Source organism: Schistocerca piceifrons, chromosome 1, assembly GCF_021461385.2.
Source record: "Schistocerca piceifrons isolate TAMUIC-IGC-003096 chromosome 1, iqSchPice1.1, whole genome shotgun sequence".
NCBI classification, from domain to species: domain Eukaryota; kingdom Metazoa; phylum Arthropoda; class Insecta; order Orthoptera; family Acrididae; genus Schistocerca; species Schistocerca piceifrons.
Genome location: NC_060138.1, coordinates 1,045,110,340 through 1,045,122,537, shown reverse-complemented (window position 1 = coordinate 1,045,122,537; position 12,198 = coordinate 1,045,110,340). Strand labels below are relative to the sequence as shown.

The 12,198-nt window shown below is 45.2% G+C and overlaps 1 protein-coding gene across 1 annotated transcript in view; it reads right to left on the bottom strand.

Moving 5' to 3' along the window:
* LOC124731101 overlaps window positions 1-12,198 on the bottom strand; it is a 301,651-nt gene that overhangs the window by 252,841 nt on the left and 36,612 nt on the right. The window contains exon 2 of the mRNA XM_047248509.1: window positions 10,050-10,120. Within this exon, the coding sequence (XP_047104465.1) occupies window positions 10,050-10,120 (71 nt within the window). The remainder of the gene's footprint in view (window positions 1-10,049; window positions 10,121-12,198) is intronic.

Genomic DNA, 12,198 nt, shown 5'->3' with positions numbered 1-12,198 from the left:
CACATAGTGGTGGTCATCAGGACATATTGTTTCTTTTACATCCATTTCTTTTAATTAAAGGAGAAATTAGCAGAAAAAATTAAAAATTTTTCTATAACATTTAGGCTACGAGCTTTTACGTATGGTCTAGAATACAACATGTGAACGTAGATATCACAATGATCTTCACTCTGTCAAAATCATCTTAACTGACAATATGTGCACTGTAGTGAAGACAGAGGAACACCTCATCAGAAAACAGTGTCTGCTTATAGTGAGACACTACATTAAAAAAATCAAAAAAATAAAAAAACAATGGCTGTGCAACCAGACAATTTTGGTAAACAGAAACAAAGATACAGGTCAACAAACTTATCAGCGAATACCGAATATGATATCTGTGGCAGAAAAAGCATTTAAACCCATCAATACAATGATGAACCCATACAAAAGTGTAAATTTCCCAACAGATCTCTTAAATTTGCTCAATTTTCACAATACGCTCTGGCAAAAAAAGTTTCTAAACCTTGTAATGGAAACAGAAATATTAAACAAGGGAAAATCCAAGATGGAATGTAAAAATATTATGAGAAGGAAAGTTGCTACTCACCCTACAACGGAGATCGTAAGTCGCAGATAGGCATAACAAAAAGACTCTCACAATCATAGCTTTCGACCATTATGGCCTTTGTTAACAAGACACACACACACAGAGACAGAGAGAGAGAGCGAGAGAGAGAGAGAGAGAGAGAGAGAGAGAGAGAGAGAGAGGAAAGCGCAACTCACACACGCGACTGCAGTCTCAGGCAACTAAAACCACACTGAGAGCAGCAGCACCAGTGCATGATGCGAGTGGCGACTGGATGGGGGTAAGGAGGAGGCTCGGGCAAGGAGGGTGAGGGATAGTATGGTGGGGGTGGTGGACAGTGAAGTGCTGCAGGTTAGACAGAGGGGACGAGTGAGGTTGTGAGGTGGGGATGGGGGAAGGAGGGGGTGGGGAGTAGCGAAAAAGGAGAGAAATGGAGAGAAATAAATAAAAAAATAATAAAATAAATAAAAGAAAGAAAAGACTGGGTGTGGTGGTGGAATGACGGCTGTGCAGTGTTGGAATGGGAACGGGGAAGGGGCTGGATGGGTGAGGTCAGTGACTAACGAAGGTTGAGGCCAGGACGGTTACAGGAACATAGGATGTATTGCAGGGAAAGCTCCCACCTGCGCAATTCAGAAAAGCTGGTGTTGATGGGAAGGATCCTTATGGCACAGACTGTGAAGCAATTGTTGAAATGAAGGATATCATGTTTGACAGTGTGTTCAGCAACAGAGTGGTCCACTTGTTTCTTGGCCACAGTTTGTCAGTGGCCATTCATGTGGACAGACAGGTTGTTGGTTGTCATGCCTACATAGAATGCAGCATAGTGTTTGCAGCTTAGCTTGTAGACCACTTGTCTGGTTTCACGGGTATCCCTGCCTTTGAAGGTATAGGTGATGTTAGTGGCCAGACTGGAGTAGGTGGTGGTAGGAAGATGTATGGGATGGACCTTGCATCTAGGTCTGTTACAGGGGTATGAGCCACGAGGTAAGAGATTGGGGGCAGAGGTTGAGCAAGGATGGACAAGTGTATTGTGTAGGTTCAGTGGACAGCGGAATACCACTGTGGGAGGGGTGGGAAGGATAATGGGCAGGACATTTCTCATTTCAGGGCACAACAAACAGTGGAAAGAAACAAGTGGACCACCCTCTTGCTGAACACACTGCCAAACATGGTATCCTTCATTTCAATGACTGCTTCACAGTCTGTGTCATATGGAACCTCCCCACTAAAACCAGATTTTATGAATTGCACAAATGGGAACTTTCTCTGCAATACATCCTATGTTCCCATAACCTTCCTGGCCTCAACCTTCGTTAGTTGCTGTCCTCACCCATCCAGCCCTTCCCTGTTCCCATTCCAGCACTACACAGCCGTCATTCCACCACTCACCCTGTCTTTTAATTCCTCTCCTTTTCCACTACTTCCCGTCCCCATCTCTCCTGCCCTCAGTCTTACATGCAGCACCTTGCTGTCTGCCACCCCCACCATACTATCCCTCACCCTCCCCACTCCAGCCTCCTCCTTACCCCTCACCCAGTTGCCACTCCCATCATGCACTGGTGCTGCTGCTTGCAGTGTGGTTTCAGTTGCCTGAGACTGCAGTTTTGTGTGTGTGTGTGTGTGTGTGTGTGTGTGTGTGTGTGTGTGTGTGTGTGATGTTGTTGATGAGGGCCATAACGGCCGAAAGCTATAATTGCGAGAGTCTTTTTGTTGTGCCTATCTGCGACTCAGCACCTCCGCTATTTGGTGAGTAGCAACTTTTCTTCTCATAATACTGAAGCAGAAATATTAATCAGAAAAGGAAAATGCAGGTCAGTGTTCATACCATTAATTACATTCATTTCAACTAACTTATCATTCACCCTTAAAACTTTCCAGTTTCCAGTAAGGCCAACATATAGTATTCTCACATGGAAAACTATAGGAAGTTTGTTCGAGAACCATTAAAAGCAAAAAAGAAAATTTAATTTATAAGAATATACTTTGAAGAAGTCAGATTCTATACAAATGAAATGATTAACTGCATATTGCTTTCCAATTTATAAAATGAATAGAAAAAAGAGCAATTGCAGTATGTCATTTTCCAACTAGTAACTAAAGAAATCAGCCAAATAGAGCATGACTGCAGATACTGCGAAATCATGAGGTGTGTAAAAACAAATATGACTCTGATAACTTTCTCCAAAACATTACAGAAATACAACTGTCTATGTCAATCGCATGTGACACTGTGCTATTGAAGCAGACTAAGGCAGGTAAGTCCTAATGTCTAATGTCTCTGTGGAGTGTCACTACTTTCAACCCAAACTCATCATCATGATACTGATAGGTCTATCAGTGAAAGCCCAAATTGACAAGAGCTTTTCAGTGACATTAATCCATATTCAAGGTAGGTTTTGAATACTACAGCAATGGGACTTTCAGGTTGGTTGGTTGGATTGGAGAAAGGACCAAACTACGCGGTCATCAGTCCCTTCGATCTTGGAATAACTAATACAGATAAAACATCACACTATAAGAGGGAACTACAATGGCCATAAAATTACAAATTATTGACAGAGAAGGAAGAAGGCAGAAGAAGAGACAAGGGAAGGAAAGTGACCAATGACAGGGACATGAAGGAAGCACAGGTAGACACAGACCCCATAAAGAAAGGAGTGGGAGGGCAGAGGGCGGGGGTGAACCACCAAGCCCAGATGAAGCCAGTCCTATTGGTGCGAAGGGGGAGCAAGACAGCCTGCCATCCCCTCCACCCACCAATAAGGTTGAAGGTCCTACCATTAAATAAACTGATAAACCACCCCCCCCCCACCACACACACACACACACACACACACACACACACACACAAACACACACACACACACACACACACACACACACACACACACAAAATCACGAAGAAATTGTAAAACTAGATCAGCCGCTGAGGCATTTCAGCTAACGCCAGGGGGTAGCGAGTCAGGAAAGCTAAAAGTCCATCGCAGGGCGGCTAAGTCAGGACAGTCCAATATGGGGTGAACCACAGGGGGGGGGGGGGGGGGGGGGGGGGGGGCCCTTACGATGGAGAAGATAACCGTGAGTCAGCCAAGTATGGCTGAAGCGGAGCCGGCGAAGAAAAACAGAGGCTTTACGAGAGGCCCGTAAGGGGGACTGCCACATAGTTGTAGAATCCTTTATCGCCCTGAGCTTGTTCAGCAAAGAAAGAGTGTGCCTTTCTGCATTCCGAAGTCCCAAAACCTGACAACATAAGGCCAAATGAAGGTCTATTACCGGAATGGCAACTGCAAGAGATGGCCCGTTAGTAGCCAATTTAGCCAGACGATCGACAAGTTCATTGCCAGGGATCCCAACATGGCCTGGGTCCAAATGAAAACCACTGGGCATCCATGTTGATCAAGGAGAGAAAGGAAGTCCTGGACAGCTATGACCAACGGCTGGCGAGGGAAGCACTGGCCGATAGCTTGCAAACTGCTCAAGGAGTCACTACAGATAGTGAAGGACAGTCCTGAGCAGAAGCAGACATGGTCCAGTGCGCAAGATGGCAACCAATTCTGCTGTAAAAACACTATAGCCATCTGGCAAGGAACAAAGTCCTGTGTGCCTCGCAGAGGTGTAAGCATAACTAGTGTGACTTGCAACCACGGAGCCATCAGTATAAATCACTTCTGAACCCTGGAATGAACTGAGGAGACAGTAGAATTGGTGGCAAAGGGCCTCCAGACGTAGAGAATACTTTTAATTGATGCAGAGATCAAGACAGAGGTGTGGCCAAGAGATGCACCACAGAGGGGTACATGCGTGAGCAGAGAAAAGAGGCAGTAAAGGGAAGCACTGGAGCTCAGAAAAGAGCGACTGAATGTGGGCAGCCATGGTAAGCCCACATTGTGGCTGCCGCCGCGGGAGGTTGATCTCCGTGTCTGGATAAAGGAGACCATAATTAGGGTGCTTTGGGATACAGCAAACGCAGAGCGCGTAAGATATCAGCTGCTATTGGCGCAAAACTCGCAGCGGTTGAATCCCTGCCTCTGCAAGAAGGCTAATCACGGGGCTGGGGCTAGTCCGGAAGGCACCACTCACGCGCCGTACCCACACATGGTGGATGGGGTCGAGTATCTGCAATGTCAAAGGTGAAGCGGAACCATAGACAGGACTCCCGTAGTCCTAATGAGACTGGACAAGCACTTTGTACAATCTCAGGAGAATAGAGCGGTCTGCACCCCAGATGGTATTGCACAAACTTCTAAGAACATTGAGATACAAACTGCACGTCCTCTTCAGCTAGCGAAGATGAGGGAGCCATGTCAACCGGGCATCGAAGACCAGACCCAAGAAGCGATGGGTGTTCACCACCTCGAGGGATAGGCCATCGAGGAACAGGTCCGGATGGGGATGGACTGTACGGTGACAGTGGAAATGCATGACACACAACTTGGCCACTGAAAACTGAAAGCCATGGGGGAGAGCCCAAGATTGCACCCAGTACATTGGCCCCCGTAGACGGCGTTCTGCAGTGCCCATGACGGGACGTAGATACAAAAATTGTCAGCATACAAAAAGGGGGACACTGTCAGGCCAGCAGCCGCCAGTCCATTAATGGAGACGAGAAAGGGAGGGATACTCAGCACGGAAGCCTGTGGAACCCCATTTTCTTGGCAATGGGAAGTGCTGTAGGAGGAACCAACTTGGACACGGAAAGAGCGACAAGAAAGACAGTTATGGTTAAAAACGGGCAGAGCACCACAAAGGCCCCATTCGTGAAGGGTGGTGAGGATGTGGTGGCGCCAGGTGGTGTCTTAGGCTTTATGCAGGTCAAAGCAGACTGCAATGAGTTGTTGCTGATGGGCGAAAGCTGTCCGGATAACAGAAAGAGGACCAAGTTATCCACCATAGAGCAGCCACAGTGAAAACCACCTTGAGTTTATGACAAAAGGTCGTGGGGTTCAAGGATCCGAAACAGCCGCCGACACATCAGGCATTCAAGGAGCTTGCAGAGGGTGTTGGTAAGGCTAATTGGATGGTAGCTATCCAACTGAAGAGGTGGTTTCCCAGGCTTCAACACCGAAATAACAATGGTGGTGGTGGTGGTTAGTGTTTAACGTCCCGTTGACAACGAGGTCATTACAGACGGAGCGCAAGCTCGGGTTAGGGAAGGATTGGGAAGGAAATCGGCCCTGCCCTTTCAAAGGAACCATCCCTGCATTTGCCTGAAACGATTTAGGGAAATCACAGAAAACCTAAATCAGGATGGCCGGAGACGGGATTGAACCGTCGTCCTCCCGAATGCGAGCCCAGTGTGCTAACCACTGCGCCACCTGGCTCGGTAATAACAATGCCTCCCTGCCACTGGGTAGGAAATACCCTCTCACTCCACAGATGGTTGAAAGTGTTGGAGCATTTGGTTATGTATCCGATCTGGTCCAGGAGCCGTGTCAGGACAAAGGGAGAGGGCGCTGGCGAATTCCCACTCGCTAAATGGGGCATTATAAGGCTCCAAGCAGCAAGAAACAAAGACAAAGGCAGTCGTTCTGAGCCCTCTTTCAGAAGGAGGAACGTGGGTGGATACTGAGTTGATGCAGAGGCTTGGGCAAAGTGTTGAGGGAAATGCTCTGCGACAAAGTTCAGATGGGTAAAGACAACACCATGCGCAAAAAATCCTGCAACACTGGTGGGAGGACAATGGCCAAAAATTCGCTTGAGTCTCACCCAGACTTGTGAAGAGGGTGTGTGCGGTCCTATGGCAGCCACATATAGTTCCCAGCAAAACCGTTTCTGAAATCTGATTAGGTAACGAGCCCAGGCGCGGAATCATTTAAAGACCAGAAGGAGACAATTAGAAGGGTGCCGCTTGAAGCGTTGAAGAGCACCAAGTGACCATCTTCCACCAAGGGGAACTCAAGGAAGAAGGGATGGCTGAAACAGCTGTGGAAAGAATGGCGGCAAAGTCTGTGTAGACTCATCAATATAACTGTGATAGTATAGGGGGGGGGTGGTAGCAGAGGAGAAGGCACCACAATCAGCTTTAGAGAAGGCTCACCTAAGAGGGTGACATAGCGAGATATACTGAAGGAAGTTCAAAACAATCGGGTAATGATTGCTGTCACATAAGTCATCATGGACACCCCACTGAATGGAGGGAAGAAGACCGGGACTGCAGATGGAGAGGTCAATGGCAGAGAAAGTACCGCATACCACACTAAAGTGTGTGGGAGTGCCAGTGTTTAGGAGACAGAGGTCAAGCCCTGCCAGAACAGCTTCAAATGTCCTGCCCAGGGCATTTGTTGTGTGACCACCCCAAAGAAGGTTGTGGGCATTAAAGTCCCCTAGAAGCAGGAGGGGAGAAGGGAGTTGTTGAAGAAGGATGGTTAGGGCAAGGGATGGGGGCAGCCTGTCAGGCGGGAGGTAGGGATTACAGATTGTGATTGGAGTGTCCAGATAGGCAATTGCTACCAGAATGGTATGGAGGGGAACTCATTTACTAACAATGTCCTTGCAGATCAAGGTGCAAAGACCACCGGAAGCCCATAAGGGGCCAATTCGGTTTCGACAGCGTGGAACCCACAAAGAGTGGTTGAGTAAGAACTGACAAAATGGGATGGGGTAATGTCTATACAGGTGGGGTCAGACACTGTTGGTTCATTGGCTGGAGAAGAGAAAGGCGGCACCCCAGGGAGTACCGGAGGGGCCTTGCTCTTGTTCTTGTGTTTCTGCTTCTTCTCTTGTGAAGGTAGAGAAAGACAGACCGCAAAGAGGCCAGGCACGGAATTACACCTGGCAATGTTGGCGCCTACCGGCCGCAGATCGCACAGCCAATGTGGAGCTGTAGATTGCCTTTCAGAGGTGTGCCGGGAAGAGGAGTCCTGGGAGGGAGCTCCAGTACTGGCAGCTGCCGAAGAAGTGGAGTGCTCCTCCAAACCATAAGCATTTCAAGCATCTCTTTGGTGGTGGAATGTAGGGTTTTACACCATCACCTTTACCTCCTCTGGGTGGGTACCCCCTTGAAGGCCAGGATAATGGTGTGATTGTTTTTAGGGCCTTGCTGTACACGGCAGCTAAATAGGACTCCTCGCTCCTTGAGGTTTGCACGGAGCTCCTCGTCAGTTTGGAGAAGAAGATTCCCTGGAAAATGATGGCCTGTACCGAGTTCAAAGATTGGTGGGGTGCGATGGAGACTGGGATGTCACCAAGATGGTCTCAAGCATGCACGACTTCAGATTGGGCAGCAGAAGATGTCTTTATGAGCAAAGAATTGGACTGCATTTTACTCATGAATTCCACTTTGCAATACAATATCTTTAATTGTCTCCACGAAAAACAAAGGCCTGGTCACGGCAAAAGTTTCACCATCTGTCCTGGTACAAACCAGGTACCAAAGGAAAGGTTTCAACCCAAGCCAGCGAGCTTGACCCTCTTCCCAGGAGGTGGCCTGGGAGGGGAAGGCTGAAGGATCAGAACAAGGAGTGGCATGTCTTCTATCACTCTTAGAGACGGCTACAGAATGGCCACGATGTTGAAGCTTTTGTCGTTTCATGTACAAGGCATCCACCCTAGTACCACCCACTCCGACCAGGGGCTCGCCCCATGGGTGCCACCCAGCAGAGCAAGGGTCGTCTGGCACGGCGGCCATTGCTGGGAGTTCAGATCCCCCAAACTGATGAGCATCGACTCCTTGACATACACGAGGCTTTAACAGCTCAGGCACTAGCAGTGTGATCCCTGTGATGTCAGGGGGGGTCAGCCAAGTGGGTACTTAACAGTCCCCCCACACGGACTGGCTATTGTGCCGGTGACCTAATAGGAAGGGGGCCAGGGAGCAAGGGGAAAAGGGAGGGGAGGCGGAGAGTAGCCTGCACAATGGAAACAAGGTTGGGAGTTCATCTCCAAATGGCTCATCCCGAAAGGAAAACGTTTGAAATGGAGGTCAAACCCCAGGGGGCCAAAAACACCAAAAAGGAGATGGAAGCCACAAACTAAACAATAGCACATACCAAAACAAAGCAGGGAGGATAGTCAGGTCGATATAAAGAAGTCCACCAAGAGGGAAAGGAGGGGGCAGGGAGAAAGGAGGAAGAACAGGGAAGGAGAGGAACAGGGGCAGTAATGCAGTGTGGAGAAAGGAAGGAAACTGCAATAGCTCAGGGCTCCGTGCACGCCACACACATACCAACAAAAGGGACTGTGGGCCCCCTAGGGAGATAGGACTTTCAGGATGAAACCAATAAACAAAGATGAAAAAAGGCAATCATACACCTACATTTGAATAAAATGTGGCACATTCACACACACACAACAGCAAAGAGACTTATACTGCTTTTGCGCCCATGCTTTTCCTAGCGTCAATATACACTCCCACAGAAACAACCCCAGACACGTGAAGCCAAACTGCTGCTTGTGTGTGGTTGCTCAGGTTGACAGAAGCTGATGGAGAGAAGAGGCATGTGGCAAGTCTAAAGTGGTTACATGCTCAAAGTATGAAGAGGTGGGGAGCTAACGAGAGACACTAGATAGCTGGTTATCATTGGAAATGACAAAATAAGGACCACAGAGATAACATTCATAAGACTGACAGAGGAGGGGAGGATTTTGAGGGAATACGAAGTACGAGTTTTGGACGGATGAGAGTGGTTTCGAAAATGACTTGAAAAGTGAGGATAAAGTTATTGGAGGGAAAAGAGAAGTATGCATTAAAGCCAGTGGGGGATTGGGTTGGGCGGGTTTGGAGGAGGAGACCAGACAGTGAGGTCATCGGTCTCGACAGATTAGGAAAGGATGGGGAAGGAAGTCGGCCGGGCCCTTTCAATGGAACCATCCCAGCATTTGCCTGGAGCGATTTAGGGAAATCACGGAAAACCTAAATCAAGATGACTGGACGCGGGACTGAACCGTCATCCTCCCACTGCACCACCTCGCTTGGTAAAGCCAGTGGGATTGTGAGAACTGTGGACATCTTCGAAGGACAATTTTGAACTGAAGTATGAAATAATCAATGGGATTTGCAACTTATATTGGCATGGCCATATCACACTGTGAACCTTACTCTTTGCAAATATAAGGCCAGTGTCTCAACCACTGTCAGTCTTCACTGTGAATAATTTATTTCTCCCTCTCTGGGAGGCTGTGAAACAACTATAGTATGGTGATCCTTGTGTGCACTGAAATAAGAAGTCCTCTCCTCCCAAATATTAGATTTTTTCCTTATGACTGCACCACATATAGTGGTTCAAGAATATTATTTTAATTCTGGATGGAGTAGTACATAAAATAGGGGAAAGGCAACCAATCACATAAAATGGATCAATGCGAGGAGCACAATAATACATAATGGAAAACAGCATTCACTCCAGCTTTTGAACAACAGCTGCTTTTTGAACAATTGTACACACTTTCAAACGCACAATCACACAAACTACTTTCACTACATGCCGTTTTGAGAGTCCCGTACAATTTTCCAATGAAAACTGAATTGAAATATACTCACTGTGTACACATTATTTTTTCTTTATACAGCAAGAACCGGTCTAAAGCCTTCTTGTAATTATCTTCATAATACTGAAACAGATAAGATACGTAACATTAATTAACAGGAACACCTCACTGAACACACAATACAACTGTCAATTGCTGAAAACAACTAGAAAAACCATTTTTCTGGTCCCCCTGCACTTCCCCTCTCTTTGCTGATAGCTTTGCTTTACATGTTTTGGCTTTGAAAACAAGTAATCAAGCTCACTTCTTCACCTTTATAAGGCTTACTTTCATGAATTACAAGCATATCCTATTTAGATGAATGTCCAGAATAATTAAGAGAGATGCTAGGACAGTAATAAAGAACATTTGATACTGTGACAAGTAAGGCTCATTTCAAATGAAATCACTTGCCCTAACATCCTGATAGTGAAAATTTCGTGTAAGAATTTACATAATAAAAGAGGCTTGCAATAATTGTTCCACAATTTTTTATCCAAATTTTAGTTAGGAGACCATTTTGAGATGTGGGTCCTTTTTACCACATGGCATCCGAAACAAGATGATTTATAAGTTTGTCACCACTACACTAGAAGTTACTGGCATTTTCTGTGACCTGTCAAAAGCCTTTGACTGTGTGAACCACAGCATTCTTTTAAGTAAATTAGAATATTATGATGTCACCGGAAATGCTGCAAAATGGTTCGAGCCTTGCTTATCTAAAAGGAAACAAAGGGTGTTGTTGCAAAATACCTGTGCAGTAAGCATTCAGTCTTCATCTGAATAGGTATCAATTACATGTGTGTTCCTCAAAGTTCCATCTTGGGTCCACTGCTTTTTCTTGTATCAATGACCTCTTGTCTGTTACATTGTCAGAAGCTAAATTTGTTTTGTTTGGAGATGATACAAACATTGCAATAAGTAGCAAGTTGAGTACTGATTTAGAAAAGCTGCTGACATTAATAAATAGTTTAAAGCTAATTCACTGTCATTAAACTTTGAGAACACCCACTATATGCAGTTCAGAACCTGTAAGGGATTGTCTTCCCCCATGTGTATAACATATGAAGACATGCAGATCAAAGGGATTTACAGTGTTAAATTTCTGGGTTTACAACTTGATAATAAAGTCAGTGTGGAAGGGCGTATCACAGAATTGCTGAAGTGCCTAAACAAGTCTGTTTTTGGAGTGAGAATGATGTCAGATGCACGAGATATAAATATAAAAAAACTTGCATACTTTGCTTATTTTAATTCTTTTATGTCATATGAGATCATATTCTGGGGTAACTCATTTTCATTCTTTTATGTCATATGAGATCATATTCTGGGGTAACTCATCAAACCGAGCAGAAGTTTTCAGCATGCAAAACCGTGCAATAAGAATCATTTGTTGTGTAAATTCCAGAATATGATGCAGAAACCTGTTCAAAGAACTTTGTATTCTAACCACTGCTTCTCAGTGTATTTATTCCCTAATGGAATTGATGCACGTAATATATCTCTATTTCCAACCAATAGCTCAATACATAATATCAATATTAGGGATAAGAACTACATAAAGACCTAAAATCACTTACCTTGGTCCAAAAACGGGTCCAATATTCAGGAACGCATTTTTAATAAATTGTCGGCAACAACTATAAACTTGGTTTCAGATAAAGCATGGTTTTAACAGAGTTTGAAACACTTTTTGATAGGCAACTCCCTCTACTCTATAGATGAATATCTTAACAGAGACTGTTAAGCAAGTCTAAGTAAAAATGTCTGTTAGATTTCAGTTTTGACAGCACTTGGTCACAACAGTCCAGATTAGGTATTTTGTGTATGATAATTTATTAATAGTGCATAACAATGTTTCATTCTGACAGCATGTTGATTCTGTAAATATTAGCTGTTCCAGTTTACCACAATTTATTCACCTATTTCGACATCTCCTGACACATGATAAAGGTAGTAAGTATTATATTCAAATGTATCATGTTTTTATGTTACACTTTCTGACATGTTCCACAACGACACGAATTCTCTCATTTTTTGGGTCTATAGAACAAAAACTGAAAAGAAAAACTATAACTTTTTTACTTATGAGCGAATTTTATTCAGTTCAGTGTCACTGGAAAAATAAAAGAAGCAACTATAACATGGGATTATAAAAAATA